Source organism: Ranitomeya imitator, chromosome 3, assembly GCF_032444005.1.
Source record: "Ranitomeya imitator isolate aRanImi1 chromosome 3, aRanImi1.pri, whole genome shotgun sequence".
In the NCBI taxonomy this organism is placed as follows: Eukaryota; Metazoa; Chordata; class Amphibia; order Anura; family Dendrobatidae; genus Ranitomeya; species Ranitomeya imitator.
Genome location: NC_091284.1, coordinates 474192789 through 474217751, shown reverse-complemented (window position 1 = coordinate 474217751; position 24963 = coordinate 474192789). Strand labels below are relative to the sequence as shown.

The following is a 24963-nucleotide window of genomic DNA, read 5'->3' as shown; positions in this document are numbered from 1 at the left end:
TTTTACATGCATTTTTTTACGCTGCAGATTTTGCCTCCTTGTGGTATTAAATGCTTTAAATAAAGCTGCTTTTTGATACTTCCTGGTATTTGGCTTTGACAAAACTTTATTCATACAGTCGTGTGGATCACATGCATTTTAGACGGAAACGCAATAAAAACGAATACGTATCTTTTATTGTGGATTTTCTACATCTAATGGAATGCTATGTGGAAAAACTGCACTTAACACTGAGCGTATCCGCAAAAGATATTGATATGTTGTGGATTTGAAACCCACACTTCAGGTCAGTTTATGCTGAGTAAAATATAAGCACAGTGGACATAAATACCATCCACTCTGCTGGAACTGTAAGACGCTGCGATTTTTTGAGGCAGCAAAAATACAAAATTCACCAAAAACTTATGTGGGAACACAGCCTTAGGCCGGGGTCACACTTGTATAGAACTACATGCAGCCGCACAGTCCGGTCCCGAGTGCCGTATATTGAGGCGAGAGACTTTTTCCCTTGCAGACCATTGGTCTGTGTGGAAAGCAAGCCGTGTACACTGACACACTGGTTATAATGGGTTTGTGTACTTTCCAGGTGTGGTGTATTGCACTCACGGACAGTATTTAAATATATAAGATAAAAAAAAACTGAATAAAAATGAAATAAAACCAGCACAAATGAGTACCAGGTATACTCCAAAATATAACTACATACAACAACAAGGGAGTAGAAACCACCTATATAAAATATATCAAATATTTATTTATATTTACCGTATATATATATATTTATATGGGCAAAGATAACATTCATAACATTGAATAGATAATTACCTGAAGGGGGTGAAAAAGGCCATCACGCCGAAACGCGCGTCGTGGTGGGTGTACTCGGTGGGTGTTTGATTCCCTAACCTGCTCAGGTAATTATCTATTCAATGTTATGAATTTGATATGGATTAATTGTATTGAAAAATTTACACATGTGATTGCGTATAATAGGGTTGGACTTGCAACATGATTCTATATGATTGTATTCACACTGCCAGTATTTTATAGGCTGTGATATCCATCTAATTGATGTTTATATTGTCACCCACGGATGTGCACCCTTGCGTTTCCTACATGTGCAACATGGCATGAACCCTGTTTCCCTATGCTCTATATCCTGGAAATATTTAATAAAGTTTTTTCATTTTTTGTAATCTACGGTGTTGTTTGATCGCTTTTTGCTGCGGTTTGTGTTTTTTATTATTATGTATATGGTATTTTTACAAACAATTAATAAATAAATATTTGATATATTTTATATGGTGCTTTGTACTCCCTTGTTGTTGTATGTCGGTATTTAAATATATGATTTTCTTTTCTGGACAAGCCCTTGGGGGGAGTTCAGATACAGAAGATACTTTCTAGCTCTTATGTTTCAACACATTATACAGTGGGGAAAAAAGGATTTAGTCAGCCACCAATTGTGCAAGTTCTTCCACTTAAAAAGATGAGAGAGGCCTGTAACTGACATCATAGGTAGACCACAACTATGAGAGTCAAAATTAGAAAACAAATCCAGAAAATCGCCATGTCTGATTTGGCAAGATTTATTTTGCAAATTATGGTGGAAAATAAGTATTTGGTCATTGACAAAAGTTCATCTCGATATTTTGCTATATATCATTTGTTGACAATGACAGAGGTCAAACGTTTTCTGTAAGTGTTCACACACTGTTGGTGGTAAGCATGAACATTGCAATCTCGTTAAATTTTGATGGTCACTGTTCCAAAATAATTTCCCAAAATAAAATTTCTGCATAAAACTTTGTAAAACATAAAACACACAACAGTGTGTGCCAACTTTGTGAAGACTAAAGGTACCTTCACATTAAGCGACGCTGCAGCGATATAGGCAACGATGCCGATCGCTGCAGCGTCGCTGTTTCGTCGCTGTGTGGTCGCTGGAGAGCTGTCACACAGACAGCTCTCCAGCGACCAACAATGCCGAAGTCCCCTGGTAACCAGGGTAAACATCAGGTTACTAAGCGCAGGTTACCATTGTAAATGTAAAAAAAACAAACACTACATACTTACATTCCGGTGTCTGTACCCCGGCCTCAGCTTCCCTGCACTGTGTCAGCGCCGGCCGGCCGTAAAGCAGAGCGGTGACGTCACCGCTGTGCTTTACGGCCGGCCGGCGCTCACAGTCAGTGCGGGAAGCTGACGGCGAGGGGACAGACACCGGAATGTAAGTATGTAGTGTTTGGTTTTTTTTACATTTACAATGGTAACCAGGGTAAACATCGGGTTACTAAGCGCGGCCCTGCGCTTAGTAACCCGATGTTTACCCTGGTTACCAGTGAAGACATCGCTGAATCGGCGTCACACACGCCGATTCAGCGATGTCTGCGGGAGATCCAGCGACGAAATAAAGTCCTGGCCTTTCTGCTCCAACCAACGATGTCACAGCAGGATCCAGATCGCTGCTGCGTGTCAAGCACAACGATATCGCTATCCAGGACGCTGCAACGTCACGGATCGCTAGCGATATCGTTGTTAAGTTGTTCAGTGTGAAGGTACCTTAAGGCCTCTTTCACACTTCCGTTTATTACAATCAGTTACAATCCGTCAAAATGTTGAAAAGACGGATCCTGTGCTGATTGTAAAAAACGGATGCACTGGAGCCGTTTTTTTGACTGTCCCAGTGCATCCTAGAAGGCTATGTGCACACGTTGTGTATGCGTCTTCGCCGCGGTTTATCACTTTGAAAACGCATACACAACACAACCCATGTTAAAAATAATAAAAAATAAAAAAAATCATGATATTCTTACCTTCCGGCATCTCGCGCATCCCCTGCAGCCTTGCCGATGCTCGCAATGCTCCATTCCCAGTGATGCATAGCGAGACAATGACCTGTGATGACATAGCGGTCTCGCCAGAGGTCACGCCCACTGGCCGGGGTATGTATAAATTATACATAACCTCTGTTCCCAGGTCTAAAGCCGGCAAATCCCCGTAGAGTACAGTGAACACTTGTGTGTGCACTGGGGGGATTCATAAGTCTGCAGTCACAACAGACTTATTGGTTTTGACCGGATAACCCCTTTAATAGGCATGTTGCAGATTTTCAAACATTCCAACGTATTAATATGTAATTATGTGAATGGCAATTCCCTAGCAACCAGGCAACCCCTACATGTACTCAGGCTGGCTAGCAGCCGTAAATCATGCAGCTGCGGCGATGAAAACTAAATCTCCAAGCAGTTACAAATACTCGGAGATCACCCGAGCGTGCTAAGGAAAACCCGAGCAACGAGTACAATCGCTCATCACTAGAAGAGATATGTAGATAGAGTACAGTATATAGACATGTAGAATAGATATGTAGAATGGATAGGATAAATGTCCTGTATATATTTAATGTCACAAGCAACCTACATATAATAAACTTTCACCCTTTAGTGCCTTTCATGTGGAACTAGAGGGTGTTTTCTAGCCTTATTTAACCTATTAAATAAACAAATAATTTAAACACATTGTGTCCTCCCTTCAATTTTTGATAACCAGACACGGTAAAACAGACAGCTGCGGGCTTGTATTATCATGCTGGGAAGGTCCTTGGTTATTGGGCCCTTCCCATCCTGAACGTACCAGCCCACAGCCGCCCCAGAATTGGCACATCACATTATATGCGCCAATTCTGGCGCTTTGCCAGGCTCTTCCCAATTGCCCTTGTGCGGTAGAAATCAGGGTAATGGTTTATGTGGTTGATGTCAGCTGTGTAATGTCCTCTGGCATCAACCCCTGGGGTTAGTTGGATAGGTGTCTATCAGACACCCTCATTACTAACTCACTAAATTAAAAGAAAAAAACACACAAATATTTTATTTTCAAAACACCCCCGACTTCTCAGTAACGTCATCACGCAGGAGACGGGAGTAACCTATGTAACGTCATTCTTATAACAGCGCTCCATAGGTTACAATACTGAATCGGTGAATGTCATGGGAACGCCATGGATTATATCAAAGCTGTGGGTATTTTTTTATTTTACTAATAAATTGGTGAATGAGGCTAAACACCCTTTAGACTATATGCCCACGTTCAGGATTGTTCGCAGAATTTTCCTGATCAAAACTAGACTCCGTTCGCAGGAAATTCGCTCGCGTTTTTCTCGCTCTTTTTTGCGTTTTTTTCCGGAGCGTCCCAATACAATAATATAGCAACTCTGCAGATTTTCCACAAAATTAATGAACATGCTACGTTTTTTTCCACGATGCTTTTTTTGCGGAAAAAAATGAAGAATGGACACAAAAATTGCGGAATGCATTAAAATAATGTGATGCTTAATGTAAGCGTTTTTAAGCATTTTGCAGTGGAAAACTGCTGCAAAAACGCTAAAAATCCGGACCGTGGGCACATAGCCTCAATGCCACATGAAAGACACTAAAGGGTGGAAGTCTATTATGTGAAATCTATATATTCTACTGTATCTTGTCTATCTATCTATCTATCTATCTATCTATCTATCTATATCTGTATATAAAATTGCTTTATTAGTTTGAAAACTAACTTTAAATTACATAGAGAATTGCAATATGTAAAAGATTATGCTAAAAACGCGTTGCATATGGATACTAGTTGAGAAAAATCGCTTCGTACTCACATGATACTCATCCTACTTTCCTGGATCAACATCGGACCTATTTTTTTTTACACTAGATCGACTCCAGCCTTTGGATTGCACTGACTCTGTAGTTGCACAGACACTGTCTACCAGCCATATATCCCCAGCAATCAATCTGACTGACATGACTCAACTGCTTGATATAGTCATGACAGCAGAAAGGTGAAATGCTGCTTGTCACCCGTCACACCTTTGCATTAACTACCTCAGCTTGTGTTACTAATCAGATTGTTCTACAGAAATTCTGCAAATCAGCTATACAGTTTATCATGTCCACAATTACAATGACGGCTTTAAGGTTACTGTCTACTTTTCTAAGATCAGAATCATTCTACACTCCTTCTTTCTGAAGTATAATCAGCACTGACATGATGGCATAGCATTAGAATATACTTTCACTTTAGGCCTTATACACATGTGTTTGTTTAAACACGCACATGAAAAAATGGTACCGGCGTCTTCAGTGTGTCCATTTTCACCATCAGTGTGTCCGTTTTTACCATCAGTGTGCCATCAGTGTGTAGGTTTTTACCATCAGTGTGCCATCAGTGTGTAGGTTTTTACCATCAGTGTATCATCAGTGTGTCCGTTTTTACCATCAGTGTGTCATCAGTATGTCCGTTTTTACCATCAGTGTTTCATCTCTGTGTCCATCTTTACCATCAGTGTGTCCATTTTCACCATCAGTGTGTCATTTGTGTGTCAGAGTTTTTACCATCAGTGTGTCCGTTTTTACCATCAGTGTGTCATTTGTGTGTCAGAGTTTTTACCATCAGTGTGGCTGTTTTTACCATCAGTGTGTCCGTTTTTACCATCAGTGTGTTATTTGTGTGTCCGTTTTTACCATCAGTGTGTCATTTGTGTGTCAGTTTTTACCATCAGTGTGTCATTTGTGTGTCAGTTTTTACCATCAGTGTAGATGTTTTAATATCAGTCATCAGTGTTTCACGGATGGATAAATAAATGACAACGCTTTTCCTTTGCAATGTTAAATATGGACAGCACACTGATGACCCATGGCCGCCATCCGTGTGCTCTACCTGTTTTTCAAGGACCCATAGACTTTTATTTGTTCTTTTCATCCATTTACTGGAAAAAAACAGACAAGTTTCTGTGAGTTTTTCATGGACACACATGGTCTGTGAAAAAACACAGTTAGGCTATGTGCACACGTTGCGGATTAGGCTTAGGAATTTCTGGGGCAGATTCTGCATCTCTTGGCAGAAAACGCACCTGCGGATTTGTCGCGGTTTTTGTGCGGTTCCGCAGCGGTTTTTGCTGCGGTTTTCTTGCGGATTTGCTGCGTTTTTTACCCCTGCGGTTTTCTATAATGGAATGGGTACAAAAACGCTGCAGATTCACAAAAAAGAACTGACATGCTACTTCTTTTAAACCGCAGCGTTTCCGCAGCAGATTTTCCGCAAAGTGCGCACATCATTTTTTTTCTCATTGATTTACATTGTACTGTAAATCAATTGTGGACCCGCAGCGTTTCTGCACCTCAAAAAAACGCTGCGGATCCGCAGAGAATCCGCAACGTGTGCACATACCCTTAGACAGGTAGTGTGGCAAGCACTGTTGCTGAGATCCGAGGTGTTGGTGAAGTCAAGCACCTGCGCCTTGAATTGTAGGCTGCGCCGGACCTACCCAGGACCCAGGTGTCTTTTGCAAGCAGGATATCCTTTACACCGGTCAGTGAATTTTGCCAACAGCGACTATATGAATAAGACCCTATGAGGGTCGAAATGTTATGTTCTTGTCGCCTCTCAACTTTCTCTATCCCTGCACCAATTCCTGATTCATGAATTGTGTTATCGCTGCATCCACAACTGTGAGAAAACACAGACATATGAATAACGCCATAGACTATAATGAGTACCTTACACCGAAATTTACCTTTGAATCAAATTTCATGAATAAAATGTGGTGGAAAGATTACCGTATGTCTTTGTAAATAGTTTGCTTTACTAATGTGTTTGTCATTTTATATTGCTTACATTCGCATACAGGATTACTTTCAGTACCTTTTCTTATTTTTTTGTGAAAAGAGCAGACTAGCATAGGTAAGGACTGTAAGGCCGCGTTCCTACATTGAGTTTTTGGTGAGTGTTGTACGCTACTTATTTGAGAAAAAATGGAAGTAACATGTTTTACATGATGGGTGCAGAAAATCTGCAACGTCAAAAACTTGCTAAAAACTCATTGTGGGAACATAACCTAATGACAGCATCTTTTTTGTTTAGATAAATTAAAATAAGTCCTCAGAAATATTCATAATTAATAATAAACTTGGTCTGAACTTGGAACTTTGTTGCAAAGTTCAGAAACGTAATAACCCACTGTTTCCTCGCATTCCACAAGGGTTCAGTCTCTGCAGAACGCTGCCACTACCATAACATTCATATTGAATTTTATCCTCTATTTATCTGGCTACAATGTGGTATGACCGCACATAGCAGTCATTAGGCCGCCAAGTCTTTGCCACTATGCATTCAAAGACTGCAGCGATGAGTGGCTTTCAAACTGTAAATGAACTTGTGATTTTTAGTTTAAGGCTAAGCTCCCATAATGAGTATTTGGTGCATTTTTAACGCTGAGTAGTTTCACCACCAATAAACGCCGGTTATACAGTTCTAGTAAAGTGAACGGAGTTAAGATTAATTTCATTCCATATCTCTTTTTTTTACGCAACATAAACTGAACTATAGTTCGTTTGTTTAAATCCGCAACATGTCAATTCCTTTTGCGGTAAATATATGTTTAATTTGCGGATTTACCCCATAGACTTAGAATCTACTGAATGTTAACTTAGGCTAAAATGAAATTTCCAGCAGTAATAGTAACATTCTCCAGCCTGTCGTCACCTAGGTTGCCTTTTAAATTACGAATGAGAAGACAAAATATATAGTTACTTTCTCCAGTGATGGGCATACTCACTGTACTGATGCTGCTCCTCTTTCACAGTTATCTTGTCCCCAGCTAGCCTCTGTGCTTCCTTTTCTCGCCAGGTGGACATGTGACTACTGTAGCCAATCATGCATCATCAATGCAGTCAGTGATTGGCTGCAGTGGTCACATAACCATCTGATTGAAAAGAAATTGCACCATATGAAAAAGGTTTTGATTAATGTTTTCACTCAGCATTTTTGACTTACGTCAAATGAACACATCAATAAAAAGAATGCAAATTATACATTTATAGTACGCAAAGGCTTCTAATATGCAAGTGTGTGCCAAATGTGTGTCATTTTGTGTCTATCTGTAACTTTAATTTTCTTTTTAATACTTTGTTTTTATGCCCATATTGGTGTGTAGCTAGACAGGACAACAAAAATGCTTTTCCACAGGTAAATCTGTCTTCTATTGTTTGAGAATACATCCTCATTTTAATCTTTTGCCCTGATTTCCTTAAGAGTGTTGTTCACTACTAGGACAACCCCTTCTCATTCCCCAGGTTTGGCCCTATAAAATAAAAACACTTATATTCACTTCCCATGCTGGTGCCGTTCCAGCAGTTTTGGCACTCGCGTGTCCCGGATTTTTGTGCTGTTGTTATGTCACATGAGGCCTACACCCAATCAGCGCTGGCATCACTGTCCCTGCCTTTGGACAAATCGAACATCAAGAGGAAGTTTGAGAGCAGTGGCAGCCCTAACTTCCTCTTCCTGAGGACGTCAGCGCTGATTGAGTGCTAGCCTCACGTGCCAGAACAACCACACAAGAGTCCCTGGGAACGCAAGTACCGACATCACTGGAACGGCGCCGGCACGGGAGGTGAGTTTAAGTGTTTTTATTTTAATCAGGGCCAAACATGAGGAATGAAAAGTGGTTGCCCCATTAGTGAACAACCCGTTTAATGAGAATAGAACATCTTGTACATACAGTTAAATAGACCACATTTGAAGGTACCTGGTATCTTGTAATCCTGATGTGTATTGGAAATCTTTATCTTGTCTGTGGTCACTGTATACAAACTTGTGAGGTGGATCCTCTAAGCGCCAGGTTTGAGGGGGCACATGGTCATCTGTGTAGACAGCAGGTAAGGCATGCTGGAAACAAGAACTGGAAGCAATGGAGGCCACAGGCAGACAGGACAAAGGAAAGCAGGTGTGCCGATACTAGATGCACTGGAGGCCGCAGGCAGATAGGATCCAGGGAAACTGGTACTTGAAGGACTGGAAGCTGTACACAGATGAGACACAAGGAAACAGGTATGGAGCAGGTAGTGGTGCACAGTCAAACTAAGAGTCTTAATACCAAAAGACAGGTATGTGCTTGATGGGCCTTATATTGACCTAGGTAGATGATCATATGGGAGCATGCTGAGCTACTTGCAAAGGCCAACATGGAGCACAAGAGAATTTAGAGGACTGAGGTGAAGGAAGTGGGACCTGGACCTGGGACAGGTGTGTAACATAAGCAGGTTTTACATTTTTCTGGTTGCATTTCTCATTTTGTTGGAGAAGACATTTGGCTTTTGACAATCTTATTTCTTATTCTGGTGCCTATTGCACAAAAGATTAGGCATCTTAACTTTAAACAGTCATTATTATTTTGTAATAATATTGTACGCGACTACCAGAGGTACTCAATGCTTTCTTGTTTAGATATTGTATTGTCAGAGCGGGTTTGGCCGGTGACCATATTAATTTTAGTTTTCAGTTGTTCTTGGATTTTAACCCTGTCATGCCATGCATTTTTGAGGTTGCCAAGGTGTTTGTCTATATCCTTAGGGTATGTGCACACGTAGAAAGCTCCTCTGCGGATTTTTCCGCATCGGATTTGATAAATCCGCAGTGCAAAACCGCTGTGGTTTGTCCTGCAGATTTATCGCGGTTTCTATTGCGGTTTTACATCTGCAGTTTTCTATTGGAGCAGGTGTAAAAACGCTGCGGATTCCACACAAAAAATTGACATGCTGCGGAAAATAAAACGCTACTTTAGTGTTAAGCTGATCTTGCTTTTAGAACATCTTAACTGTTACTCAGCTTTACTCCACATCATCAATGTAATGAAGGTAAGCTTAGGCTTGATGGAGCAATTGCTGAAGAAGACATCTGCAAGCTTTGCAGTGAAAGAGTTGCATACAATAGCAAAATTTTACTCACCATCGCTTTACCTGTCTTCTGTAATTGTAAGCTGTTACAAACCTATAAATGATTCAATGAAGATTAATTTTATAAACTTCACTAAAAATTCAGCTTTAATTCTTTTATATCAATTAAAACATGGTAAGCTTTTATTCTATTCTGGTGTTGGAAACTAGTGATGATTTCACATTTGTAATGGTTTGTTGATGCCAGAGGACCCGCAGACACAGTATTTATTTTATTCACTTACCGTATTTTGTAGACTATAAGACGCACCCCAAATTTTTGGGGGGAAAATAGGATTTTTTTTAAAGTAAAACTGTGGTGTGTCTTATGATCCACTTTTACGGTAGCTTGCCAGGGGGAGGTGTTTCCAGCTGCAGTGGAGCGGGGTCTAAGGAGGCAGGCTGCAGAAAGCCTGTGGCGACAGGAGTGAGGCGATGTTGTGGAGAAGGGGGTGTTCAGTGATGTGATGCTGCGGTGGACTCCATACGTTCAGGAAATTTTGGTAGAGTTCCCGCATTTCCCATCGGTTACACTGAGGTAGATTTCAGAAAAAATGTCCGCCGGATGCGGCACATGCACAGATTAAGATTTCGAGAGCCGATATTTTAATCTGTGTGTATGCCACTTCCGTCGGCCTTTTTCCCGATGTCCACTGCAGTGAAAATAATGGGAAGTGCAGGGACTCCGCTGACATTTTCTGAAAGCCCTAAGCCCACTGCATCCTCGCTCTGCCAAAGACGCCCTCCTCCCAGCCCGTGACCCGCAGCATGGCCCCTCTCCTGCCACCACCGCCAGCTTCCAGCCACCCTGCCTGCCTGGACCCCGCTCCACCGCAGCCAGCACACACCTTGTTAACATACATTCGGAGTTTTAAATTAAAATATTTCCAAAGTTTCCCAGTCATTTTATTCTAGATGCATTCTGCTGATTCATGCTGATTCATTTTTAGAGATGTGAAATAACTTCAAAGGATATTGTTTGCTATCATGAAAAGTGACAGAATCTAATATTAAATATTCATCCATCTTCATTGTGTCTGTATCATATGAAACCATGGTTTCCTGTGTCTTTTTCTCTTAGCCTAAGAACAGACTCGGGTAGAGTTTTGGCGGAAAGTGCAGGGGTATACAGTAGAAAACTAATATTTCTGTGTATCTATATTTCCACTGAAAACCATAAAACTGGAAATATTCTAAGAAATCAGAAAGTAGAGTTGTGGCCAGAGTTAATTGTGTTTCCTTTATTTACAGAGATATTGTCATTGTCATATGTAGCTGCTGTGGCTGTCACTTTTAAACTGTATTTTCAGCCAATAAAGGAATTTTTTCAGTATTTTGTAAGCAGAATTAACACAATTCATATCTATATATTTTAGCTATTTTATTACAGTTTACTTATTAAACCCAATGAAAATAATTAAAAAATGAGCATATACCATGTACAGTACAAACCAAAAGTTTGGACACACCTTCTCATTTAAAGATTTTTCTGTATTTTCATGACTATGAAAATTGTACATTCACACTGAAGGCATCAAAACTATGAATTAACACATGTGGAATTATATACCGTATATACTCGAGTATAAGCCGAGATTTACAGCCCATTTTTGGGGGCTGAAAGTCCCTCTCTCGGCTTATACTCGAGTCATACCCAGGGGTCGGCAGGGGAGGGGGAGCGGGGGCTGTCTAATTATACTCACCTGCTCCTGTCGTGGTCCCTGCAGGTCCCTGCTTCCCCGACTTTCTGTACGGAGCAGTCACATGGTACGAATCATTGCAGTAATGAATATGCGGCTCAACCTCCCATAGGGGTGGAGCCGCATATTCATTACTGTAATGAGCGGTAACGGTGACCGCTCAGTACAGGAAGAAGCTGCAGCGTCGGGAAAGCAGGGACTGCAGGGACCGCGCCAGGAGCAGGTGAGTATAATGGGGTGGGGAAGTGCTGCACGATATTCACCTCTCCTCATTTCGGGCGCTGCTCCATCTTCAGCATCTTCTGCAGTGGCGCTCAGGTCAGAGGGCGCGGTGTCGTAGTTAGTGCGCGCCCTCTGCCTGAAGGTCAGTGCAGAAGACGCTGAAGATGGAGCGGCGCCGGAACGAAGTCAGGTGAATATTAAAAGTGTCGGGGGCCTGAGCGACGGAGAGGTGAGTGTGATTTATTTTTCTTTATCACAGCAAATAGGGTAAGTGTCTGTATGGAGCATCTTATGGGGCCATAATTAATGTTTGTGGAGCATTATATGGGGCAAGTGTCTGTATGGAGCATCTTATGGGGCCATAATCAAGGTTTGTGCAGCATTATATGGGAAAAATATCTTTATGGAGCATCTTATGGGGCCATAATCAACGTTTGTGGAGCATTATATGTGGCAAGTCTCTGTATGGAGCATCTTATGGGGCCATAATCAAGGTTTGTGCAGCACTATATGGGGCAAATATCTTTATGGAGCATCTTATGGGGCCATAATCAACATTTGTGCAGCATTATATTGGGCAAATGTGTCTATGGAACATCTTATGGGGCCATTATTGACCTTTATGCAGGATTATATGGGGCATATTTTAATATGGAGCATCTTATGGGGCCATCATAAACTTTATGGAGCATTATATGGGGCTCCTGATTCAATATGGATATTCAAAAACACTTAACCTACTGATGTCTCAGTTAATTTTAATTTTATTGGTATCTATTTTTACTTTTGACATGTACCGGTAGCTGCTGCATTTCCCACCCTAGGCTTATATTCGAGTCTCTAAGTTTTCCCAGTTTTTTGTGGCAAAATTAGGGGGGTCAGCTTATACTCGGGTCGGCTTATACTCGAGTATATATGGTACTTAACAACAAAGTGTGAAACAACTGAAATTATGTCTTATATTCTAGGTTCTTCAAAGTAGCCACCTTTTACTTTGATGACTGCTTTGCACACTCTTGGCATTCTCTTGATGAGCTTCAAGAGGCAGTCTCCGGGAATGGTTTTCAATTCACAGGTGTGCCATGTCAGGTTTAATAAGTGGGATTTCTTGCCTTATAAATGGGGTTGGGACCATCAGTTGTGTTGTGCAGAAGTCTGGTGGATACACAGCTGATAGTCCTAACGAATAGACTGTTAGAATTTGTATTATGGCAAGAAAAAAGCAACTAAGTAAAGAAAAACAAGTGGCTATCATTACTTTAAGAAATGAAGGTCAGTCAGTCCGAAAAATTGGGCAAACTTTGAAAGTGTCCCCAAGTGCAGTGGCAAAAACCATCAAGCGCTACAAAGAAACTGGCTCACATGAGGACCGCCCCAGGAAAGCAAGACCAAGAGTCACCTCTGCTTCTGAGGATAGGTTTATCTGAGTCACCAACCTCAGAAATCGCAGGTTAACAGCAGCTCAGATTAGAGACCAGGTCAATGCCACACAGAGTTCTAGCAGCAGCACATCTCTACAACAACTGTTAAGAGGAGACTTTGTTCAGCAGGCCTTCATGGTAAAATAGCTGCTAGGATACGACTGCTAAGGACAGGCAACAAGCAGAAGAGACTTGTTTGGGCTAAAGAACACAAGGAATGGACATTAGACCAGTGGAAATCTGTGCTTTGGTCTGATAAGTCCAAATTTGAGATCTTTGGTTCCAACCACCGTGTCTTTGTGCGACGCAGAAAAGTTGAACGGATGGACTCTACATGTCTGGTTCCCACCGTGAAGCATGGAGGAGGAGGTGTGGGGGTGCTTTGCTGGTGACACTGTTGGGGATTTATTCAAAATTGAAGGCATACTGAACCAGCATGGCTACCACAGCATCTTGCAGCGGCATACTATTCCATCCGGTTTGCATTTAATTGGACCATCATTTATTTTTTAACAGGAAAATGAATCCAAACACAGCTCCAGGCTGTGTAAGGGCTATTTGACCAAGAAGGAGAGTGATGGGGTGCTATGCCAGATGACCTGGCCTCCACAGTCACCAGACCTGAACCTAATCGAGATGGTTTGGAGTGAGCTGGACCGCAGAGTGAAGGCAAAAGGGACAACAAGTGCTAAGCATCTCTGGGAACTCCTTCAAGATTGTTGGAAGACCATTTCCAGTGACTACCTCTTGAAGCTGATCAAGAGAATGCCAAGAGTGTACAAAGCAGTCATCAAAGCAAAAGGTGACTACTTTGAAGAACCTAGAATATAAGACATAATTTCAGTTGTTTCACACTTTTTTGTTACCTATATAATTCCACATGTGTTAATTCATAGTTTTGATGCCTTCAGTGTGAATGTACAATTTTCATAGTCATGAAAATACAGAAAAATCTTTAAATGAGAAGGTGTGTCCAAACTTTTGGCCTGTACTGTAGTAAGTAAGTGAATAGTAATAATACATGTAAATAACATAGTGTAGTTAGTTAACACTATTTTGATTTAAAAAAGTGTAAAAGCCATCCCACCGAGACAAGGTGTACTCAATCAGGATGGTCCTATCCTGTCTCTAGTATTGAAACCTTACCTTGTGTCAGTTTACTTATTGTAGTTTAACTGTGTGGTCAGCAAATAAAGGTGTCGTCCGGTCATGTCATTTTGGCTGACTTTTGCTTTTTGATAAGCCATTGTCTACAAACTGACAAGTAATGTCTTGTATACACTCGGATAGAGTAAGCATTAGTTATAACTGAGTTCCGCAGTAATATTCCACGATAGTGACAGTCATTCTGAATTTCAGTCTGCATATGTATTGTATTTGTATATATGAGCGTACTTGTTATGTAAGAATTAACTGGATGGTGTTCAGCACCACCTTCTGGCAGATATCTACAGTCATGGCCGAAAGTGTTGGCACCCTTGAAATTGTTCCAGAAAATGAAGTATTTCTCCCAGAAAATTATTGCTACTACACATGTTTTGTTATACATGTTTATTTCATTTGTCTGTATTGGAACAACACAAAAAGAAAAGAGGCAAATTGGACATAATTCTATACAAAACCCCCAAAATGGGCCGGACAAAATTGTTTGCGCCCTCAACTTAATATTTGATTGCACACCCTTTGGAATATATAACTGCAATCAATCTCTTCTTATTACCATCAACAAGCTTCTTACACCTCTCAACTGGAATTTTGGACCACTCTTGTTTTGAAAACTGCTTCAGGTCTCTTATAGTTGAAGGGTGTCTTCTCCCAACAGTAATTTTAAGATCTCTCCACAGATGTTCAATGGGATTTAGATTCAGACTCATTGCAGGCCACTTTAGAACACTCCAACTCTTTGTTTACACCCATTTCAGGGTGCTTCTTGAAGTACAGTTTTTTCGGATTATAAGGCAAAAATTTGTGGGGAAATAGAGATGTGTGTCTTATAATCCGAATGTAGCTTACCGTCTGCAGTGGAGCAGGTTTCTGCTGCATCAATCTTCTGGCAGCAGGCTGGTAGGAGGTGGTGTTTAGCAATGTGCTGGCTCAAGACTTTCACAAAATGACGGCGGAGCCTCTGCACCACCAAACACCACATGCTACCAGCCTGGTGCCCACAGCATGGTCCCACTCCTACCTCTGCTGAACACCACCACCTACTAGCCAGGGGCCTGCAGCATGTCCTGCCTCCACCATCTTTCTGCAGCAGCAACCCTGCCACCTGGCACCCCGCTCCACTGCAGCAGCCCCCAGGTGTTATGACCTTGTGGTCAGGACAATAATGGACCTGGTGGTTAAGAGCACACGGAATGACCTGATAGTTACTGATAATAAAGGACGAGCTCTGGGACGTGGGAACTCTGCTGACCGCAATCCCTTATCCTATCAAAACACACTAGAAATAGCCGTGGATTGCGCCTAATGCTCCCTATGCAACTCGGCACAGCCTAAGGAACTAGCTAGCCCTGAAGAAAGAAAAATAAAGCCTACCTTGCCTCAGAGAAATTCCCCAAAGTAAAAGGCAGCCCCCCACATATAATGACTGTGAGTAAAGATGAAAATACAAACACAGAGATGAAATAGATTTAGCAAAGTGAGGCCCGACTTACTGAACAGACTGAGGATAGGAAAGGTTACTTTGCGGTCAGCACAAAAACCTACAAAAAGACCACGCAGAGGGCGCAAAAAGACCCTCCGCACCGACTCACGGTGCGGAGGCGCTCCCTCTGCGTCCCAGAGCTTCCAGCAAGCAAGACAACAAGAAAAATAGCAAGCTGGACAGAAAAATAGCAAACCAAAGAAATACAAGCTGGAACTTAGCTTCTGCTGGGAAGACAGGTAACAAGAACGATCCAGGAGTGAACTAGACCAATACTGGAACATTGACAGATGGCATGGAGCAAAGATCTAAGTGGAGTTAAATAGAGCAGCCTGCTAACGAATTAACCTCGTCACCTGTGGAAGGAAACTCAGAAACACCCACCAGAGGAAGTCCATGGACAGAACCAGCCGAAGTACCATTCATGACCACAGGAGGGAGCCCGACAACAGAATTCACAACAGTACCCCCCTTGAGGAGGGGTCACTGAACCCTCACCAGAGCCCCCAGGCCGACCAGGATGAGCCAAATGAAAGGCACGAACCAGATCGGCAGCATGAACATCAGAGGCAAAAACCCAGGAATTATCTTCCTGACCATAACCCTTCCACTTGACCAGGTACTGGAGTTTCCGTCTTGAAACACGAGAATCCAAAATCTTCTCCACCACATACTCCAACTCCCCCTCAACCAACACCGGGGCAGGAGGATCAACGGATGGAACCACAGGCGCCACGTATCTCCGCAATAACGACCTATGGAACACATTATGGATGGCAAAAGAAGCAGGAAGGGCCAAACGAAATGACACAGGGTTGATAACCTCAGAAATCTTATACGGACCAATGAAACGAGGCTTAAACTTAGGAGAGGAAACCTTCATAGGAACATAACGAGACGACAACCAAACCAAATCCCCAACACGAAGTCGGGGACCCACACAGCGCCGGCGGTTAGCGAAACGTTGAGCCTTCTCCTGGGACAATGTCAAATTGTCCACCACATGAGTCCAAATCTGCTGCAACCTATCCACCACAGTATCTACACCAGGACAGTCCGAAGACTCAACCTGCCCTGAAGAGAAACGAGGATGGAAACCAGAATTGCAGAAAAACGGCGAAACCAAAGTATCCGAGCTGGCCCGATTATTAAGGGCGAACTCAGCCAACGGCAAAAAGGACACCCAATCATCCTGGTCAGCAGAAACAAAGCATCTCAGATATGTTTCCAAAGTTTGCTTAGTTCGTTCGGTTTGGCCATTTGTCTGAGGATGGAAAGCCGAGGAAAAAGACAAATCAATGCCCATCCTTGCACAAAAGGATCGCCAAAACCTCAAAACAAACTGGGAACCTCTGTCAGAAACGATGTTCTCCAGGATACCATGTAAACGAACCACATGCTGGAAAAATAATGGCACCAAATCAGAGGAGGAAGGCAATTTAGACAAAGGTACCAAATGGACCATCTTAGAAAAGCGATCACAAACCACCCAAATGACCGACATCTTTTGAGAGACGGAGAGATCCGAAATAAAATCCATAGAAATATGCGTCCAGGGCCTCTTCGGGACCGGCAAGGGCAAAAGCAACCCACTGGCACGAGAACAGCAGGGCTTAGCCCGAGCACAAGTCCCACAGGACTGCACAAAAGAACGCACATCCCGTGACAAAGACGGCCACCAAAAGGATCTTGCCACCTAATCTCTGGTACCAAAGATTCCAGGATGCCCAGCCAACACTGAACAATGAATCTCAGAGATAACTCTACTAGTCCATCTATCAGGGACAAACAGTTTCTCCGCTGGGCAACGGTCAGGTCTATCAGCCTGAAATTTTTGCAGCACCCGCCGCAAATCAGTGGAGATGGCAGACAAAATGACCCCCTCTTTGAGAATACCCGCCGGCTCGGGAACACCTGGAGAGTCAGGCACAAAACTCCTTGACAGGGCATCAGCCTTCACATTCCAAGAGCCCGGAAGGTACGAAACCACAAAATCAAAACGGGAGAAAAATAACGACCATCGAGCCTGTCTCGGATTCAACCGTTTGGCAGACTCAAGATAAGTCAAATTCTTGTGATCTGTCAAGACCACCACGTGATGCTTGGCTCCTTCAAGCCAATGACGCCACTCCTCGAATGCCCACTTCATGGCCAACAACTCACGATTACCAACATCATAATTACGCTCAGCAGGCGAAAACTTTCTAGAAAAGAAAGCACATGGCTTCATCACCGAGCCATCAGAACTTCTTTGCGACAAAACAGCCCCTGCTCCAATCTCAGAAGCATCAACCTCAACCTGAAACGGGAGTGAAACATCTGGCTGGCACAACACAGGGGCAGAAGAAAAACGACGCTTCAACTCCTGAAAATCCTCTACAGCTGCAGAAGACCAATTGACCACATCAGCACCCTTCTTGGTCAAATCAGTCAACGGTTTAGCAACAGTAGAAAAATTAGCGATGAAACGCCGATAAAAATTAGCAAAGCCCAGGAACTTTTGCAGGCTCTTCACAGATGTCGGCTGAGTCCAATCGTAAATGGCCTGGACTTTAACAGGGTCCATCTCGATAGTAGAAGGGGAAAAAATGAACCCCAAAAATGAAACCTTCTGAACTCCAAAGAGACACTTTGACCCCTTCACAAACAAGGAATTCGCACGAAGGACCTGGAACACCATTCTGACCTGCTTCACATGAGACTCCCAATCATCCGAAAAGACCAAAATATCATCCAAATACACAATCAGGAATTTATCCAGGTACTCTCGGAAGATGTCATGCATAAAGGACTAAAATACTGATGGAGCATTGGAAAAGCCGAATGGCATAACCAGGTACTCAAAATGGCCCTCGGGCGTATTAAATGCTGTTTTCCATTCATCGCCTTGTTTAATACGCACAAGATTATACGCCCCTCGAAGATCTATCTTGGTGAATCAACTAGCCCCTTTAATACGAGCAAACAAATCAGACAGCAACGGCAAAGGATACTGAAATTTGACTGTAATTTTATTAAGAAGGCGGTAATCAATACAAGGTCTCAAAGAACCATCCTTCTTGGCCACAAAAAAGAACCCTGCTCCTAACGGTGATGACGACGGGCGAATATGACCCTTCTCCAAGGATTCCTTTATATAACTCCGCATAGCGGCGTGTTCTGGCACAGATAAATTGAACAATCGGCCCTTAGGAAACTTACTACCAGGAGTCAAATTAATTGCACAATCGCAATCCCTATGAGGAGGTAGGGCACTGGCTTTGGGCTCATCAAATACATCCCGATAATCCGACAAAAACTCTGGAACTTCAGAAGGAGTGGAAGACGAAATAGACAAAAATGGAACATCACCATGTACCCCTGGCAACCCCAGCTGGACACAGACATAGATTTCCAGTCCAATACTGGATTATGAACCTGTAGCCATGGCAACCCCAAAATGACCACATCATGCAGATTATGCAACACCAGAAAGCGGATATCCTCCTGATGTGCAGGAGCCATGCACATGGTCAATTGGGTCCAGTACTGAGGCTTATTCTTGGCCAAAGGCGTAGCATCAATTCCTCTCAATGGATTAGGATACTGCAAGGGCTCCAAGAAAAAACCACAGCGCCTAGCATACTCCAAGTCCATCAAATTCAGGGCAGCGCCTGAATCCACAAATGCCATAACAGAATAGGATGACAAAGAGCAAATCAGAGTAACGGACAATAGAAATTTAGACTGTACCGTACCAATGGTGGCAGACCTAGCGAACCGCTTAGTGCGCTTAGGATAATCGGAGATAGCTTGAGTGGAATCACCACAGTAAAAACATAGCCCATTCCGACGTCTGTGTTCTTGCCGTTCAGCTCTGGTCAAAGTCCTATCACATTGCATAGGCTCAGGCCCATGCTCAGATAGTACCGCCAAATGGTGCACAGCTTTACGCTCACGCAAGCGTCGATCGATCTGAATGGCCAAGGACATAGACTCATTCAGACCAGCAGGCATGGGAAATCCCACCATGACATCCTTAAGGGCTTCAGAGAGACCCTTTCTGAAGATTGCTGCCAGGGCACATTCATTCCACTGAGTGAGCACAGACCACTTTCTAAACTTCTGACAATATATCTCCGCTTCATCCTGACCTTGACACAGAGCCAGCAAGATTTTCTCTGCCTGATCCACTGAATTAGGTTCGTCATAAAGCAATCCAAGCGCCAGAAAAAACGCATCAACATCACGCAATGCCGGATCTCCTGGCGCAAGGGAAAATGCCCAGTCTTGAGGGTCACCACGTAACAAGGAAATAATGATCTTTACTTGTTGAACAGGGTCACCTGAGGAGCGAGGTTTCAAGGCAAGAAACAATTTACAATTATTTTTGAAATTCAAGAACTTAGATCTATCACCAAAAAACAAATCAGGAATTGGAATCCTAGGCTCTGACATCGGATTCTGAACCACTAAATCTTGAATGTTTTGTACCCTTGTAGTGAGATTATCCATCCAAGAGGACAGACCTTGAATGTCCATGTTAACACCTGTGTCCTGAACCACCCAGAGGTAAAGGGGAAAAGAGAGACAAAACACAGTGCAAAGGAAAAAAAATGGTCTCAGAACTTCTCTTATCCCTCTATTGAGATGCATTAGTACTTTGGGTCACCTGTACTGTTATGACCTGGTGGTCAGGACAATAATGGACCTGGTGGTTAAGAGCACACGGAATGACCTGATAGTTACTGATAATAAAGGACGAGCTCTGGGACGTGGGAACTCTGCTGACCGCAATCCCTAATCCTATCAAAACACACTAGAAATAGTCGTGGATTGCGCCTAACGCTCCCTATGCAACTCGGCACAGCCTAAGGAACTAGCTAGCCCTGAAGAAAGAAAAATAAAGCCTACCTTGCCTCAGAGAAATTCCCCAAAGTAAAAGGCAGCCCCCCACATATAATGACTGTGAGTAAAGATGAAAATACAAACACAGAGATTAAATAGATTTAGCAAAGTGAGGCCCGACTTACTGAACAGACCGAGGATAGGAAAGGTTACTTTGCGGTCAGCACAAAAACCTACAAAAAGACCACGCAGAGGGCGCAAAAAGACCCTCCGCACCGACTCACGGTGCGGAGGCGCTCCCTCTGAGTCCCAGAGCTTCCGGCAAGCAAGACAACAAGAAAAATAGCAAGCTGGACAGAAAAATAGCAAACCAAAGAAATACAAGCTGGAACTTAGCTTCTGCTGGGAAGACAGGTAACAAGAACGATCCAGGAGTGAACTAGACCAATACTGGAACATTGACAGGTGGCATGGAGCAAAGATCTAAGTGGAGTTAAATAGAGCAGCCTGCTAACGAATTAACCTCGTCACCTGTGGAAGGAAACTCAGAAACACCCACCAGAGGAAGTCCATGAACAGAACCAGCCGAAGTACCATTCATGACCACAGGAGGGAGCCCGACAACAGAATTCACAACACCCAGGTAAGCTACCGTAAGAGAGGATCATAAGACACACACAAAAAGGGGTTTTATGGTGGTGCACTAGATCGGATAATCGTAACAAGATAGTGTAAAAATCTGCAATTTAAAATGAATACCTTTACAAGTAGAAGTCAGTCATATCACATACCGTGAGTTGACAAAAGTTCCTCGATGGAGTCAGTGCGGTCTCCAGCAGAGTACTTGAATCGGAGGGCTGCCCCGGCCGGTGGCGGCTCCTCCATGCACTGAACCTTCAGTTGGATCGCGGTAAGGACCAACACAGCCTACGCGTTTCGAAAACAACTGTTTTCTTCCTCAGGGCTGGTCCTATTCCGACTTCAGGGTCCTTATATAGCATCCGCGATCTCGTTCAATAGAATCCAAACAGCTCTACTCCACAGTTGAGTCCCCTAGGAGTCAGCGTATCTAAAAGGAAAATCCATTTACTTTCAGTCCTGGATATGGATTTTATATAGTTGCCACCTCCTTACCGCGATCCGTACTGAACCTTGTAGTCACGTGGGGCGGTCACCTGACTCACTGCGTCACGTAGGTCCTAGACGCGCCGTCTCACATTGTTCGCACCACACGGCGCGGTCAGCCCGGGACGCAGTGTCTTCACCCCCGACTGAAGGTTCGGTGCATGGAGGAGCCGCCACCGGCTGGGGCAGCCCTCCGATTCAAGTACTCTGCTGGAGACCGCACTGACTCCATCCAGGAACTTTTGTCAACTCACGGTATGTGATATGACTGACTTCTACTTGTAAAGGTATTAATTTTAAATTGCAGATTTTTACACTATCTTGTTACGATTATCCGATCTAGTGCACCACCATAAAACCCCTTTTTGTGTGTGTATGCATACTGGGTATATCAGCGCGAAGTATATATATATGTTTTTATTGTCTGGTACCCCTTTGTTGTGAATTCTGTGGCTGAGTTCACTTCTGTGGTCACAAGTGGTATTGCAGTCTCTGGGCTTCCTCCCTCAGGTGTTTTGGTGAGCTCGTTGGCTGCCTTGCTATTTAGCTCCACCTGAGTCTGTCTTCCTTGCTCCTTGTCAATGTTCCAGTGTTGGATCTGAGCTACTGCATCTTTCCTTGGGCCTGCTGCTCTGCTAGATAAGTGCTTCTAGTTTGTTTTCTGTTTTTTTCTGTCCAGCTTACTATTAACTTTTGCTGGAAGCTCTGAGAAGCAAAGGGGTGCACTGCCGTGCTGTTAGTTCGGCACGGTGGGTCTTTTTGCCCCTTTGCGTGGTTTTCGTTTTAGGGTTTTTGTAGACTGCATAGTTCTCTTTGCTATCCTCGCTCTGTCTAGAATATCGGGCCTCACTTTGCTGAATCTATTTCATTCCTACGTTTGTCTTTTCATCTTGCTAACAGTCATTATATGTGGGGGGCTGCCTATTCCTTTGGGGTATTTCTCTGAGGTAAGTCAGGCTTGTATTTCTATCTTCAGGCTAGTCAGCTCCTCAGGCAGTGCCGAGTTGCATAGGTAGTGATAGGCGCAATCCACTGCTGCTTATAGTTGTGTGAGGATAGATCAGGTACTGCAGTCTACAGAGATTCCACGTCTCAGAGCTCGTCCTATTGTTTTTGGTTATTGCCAGATCTCTGTATGTGCGCTGATTACTGCACGCTGTGTTGCCTGATTGCCAGCCATAACACCCCTTACAATCTTGTGGTGATTGTTTTTACGTCGCGGCAGATTTTCATACCCTGCACCAAACAACTAGCGCCGCTTTCTCCCTTACTCTTATTTTTTAGGATTATAAGACACCCTACTATTTTATTAAAAACATTTTCACTATTTTCCTCCCCCAAATTTGGAGTGTGTCTTATAATCCGGTGTGTCATATAATCAGCATAATGTGATATATCTGTGGTCTTTTTCTTACTGGAAGACCCATGACCCAGGATGCAAACCCAGTTTTCTGACACTGGGCACTATGTTGCAAGCCAAAACCTTTGGCGATCTTCAGATTTCATGACTTGCACACAGTCAAGGAATCCAGTACCAAAGGCAGCAAAACAACCTCAAAACATCTTTGAAACTCCACCATATTTGACTGTGTTATTTTCGTTGTAGACCTTATTCCATTTTCAATAAGCAGTAGAATGATGTGCTTTACCAAAAACTGTAGGTCTCATCTGTCCGCAAGACGCTTTCCAAGAAGAATTTTAGCTTACTCATGTACATTTTGGCAAACTGCAGTCTAGCTTCTTTACGTTTCTGTGTCAGCAGTGGGGTTTTTCTGGGTCTCCTGCTATAGCATTTCATTTCATTCAAATGTCAATTGATAGTTCATGCTGACACTGATGTACCCTAAGCCTGCAGGACACCTTAAATTTCTTGGAAACTTGATTGGGGTTGCTTATCCATGATCCATACAATCCTGTGTTGCAACCTTTCATCAATTTTTCTCTGCCATCCACATCCACGGAGATTAGCTACAGTGCCATAGGTTGTAAATTTCTTGATTATGTTGTGCAGATTGACTTACAATCTTGAGATTGTTGATATTTTTAACAATTTTGATTCTCAGGTCCTCAAACAGTTCTCTTTTCCTCTTTCTGTTCTCTATGCTTAGTGTGGCACATACAGACACACTATGCAAGGTTTGAGCCAACTTCTCCCCTTTTTATCTGTTTTCTGGTGTTATTTAAATATTACCCCCATCTTGTACTTTTCATTGGTAAGTTTGAATGAGTATCACATGCAAAGTTGTTTACCCACATTTTTTAAAAGGTGCCAACAATTTTGTATGGCCCATTTTTGGAGTTTAGTGTGAAATTGTGTTAAATTTGCCTTTGTTTCTTGTTTTTGTGTACTTCCAATACACGCAAAGGAAATAAACATGTTCATAACAAAACGTGTAATTGAAACAATTTTCTGGGAGGAATACTTCATTTTCTGTAACAATTTCAAGGGTGCCAACACTTTAAGTCATTATTGTATTTATTATTGAGAGGATGGCAAATTATACATAAAAGTATTTATTTGGTGTGGTGCATGCATACATACTTCAATCCTCGGTATAAGTACCTAAAAATATCCAAAATTTAAATATAGTCATTTTTGCTAACTCAAAATTGAAGGACCAGACAAAAGTGTCTATTGATGTGAAACATTCATTGTCTTGTGTGAGTCGGCATTGGTCTTACCATTTATGATGTAATACAGTAAAGAAGATTTGGACCCACCTTTGAATGCTACTAGTTTTCCTCCCCTTCTCTGTTGTTTATTCTCAAAGTTAAAGTGTAACTTTAGACATTTCCCTTACGTCAAAATCTTACATAAATTATATTTGCATTGTTGCCCTATGTGGCTAACTTCTTATCATGCCTGTTTCACATCAGTATTGACTCACAACAAATTAATATTCTCAAGGTTTCATATGACAAGAATGTAGGATGTTACCCCTGGATTGATCTACTTTATGTAAGATGGCTATTGGACACCTAGTAGATGGGAGCTAAACCTGGAGTAATGCTTTAGTACATACAGGACTGAAATGAGTTAATCAGCCATGACATATTGATTGTGAGAAGCTGAAAAGTTGGGAGAGATGGCTGCTCACCATATCTCCACCCCTGGGTGTGGTTCACTTTGTAAATTGAGAGCTGTTTGTCTCACACTTGGCTTTGTATATGAAGGTGTGCAGAACTCCTGGATTGAATGCCTTTGCTAAAAAGCTGGAACCTAAGCTAGGCGGGATAACCAGCACAGTTGTATGGAC

At 42.7% G+C, this 24963-nt stretch overlaps 1 protein-coding gene across 3 annotated transcripts in view; it reads left to right on the top strand.

Annotated features, from left to right (window-relative positions):
* Positions 1-24963, top strand: part of CRACDL (CRACD like) — a 171080-nt gene that overhangs the window by 18632 nt on the left and 127485 nt on the right. Inside the window, exon 1 of one of the 3 annotated variants that reach the window (XM_069757504.1) lies at positions 13687-13909. The exons of the other annotated variants lie outside the window; for them this stretch is intronic. Within the exon in view, the coding sequence (XP_069613605.1) occupies positions 13702-13909 (208 nt within the window). The 5' untranslated portion in view covers positions 13687-13701. Of the gene's footprint in view, positions 1-13686; positions 13910-24963 lie in introns of those variants that run through there. 3 annotated transcript variants of the gene reach the window in all.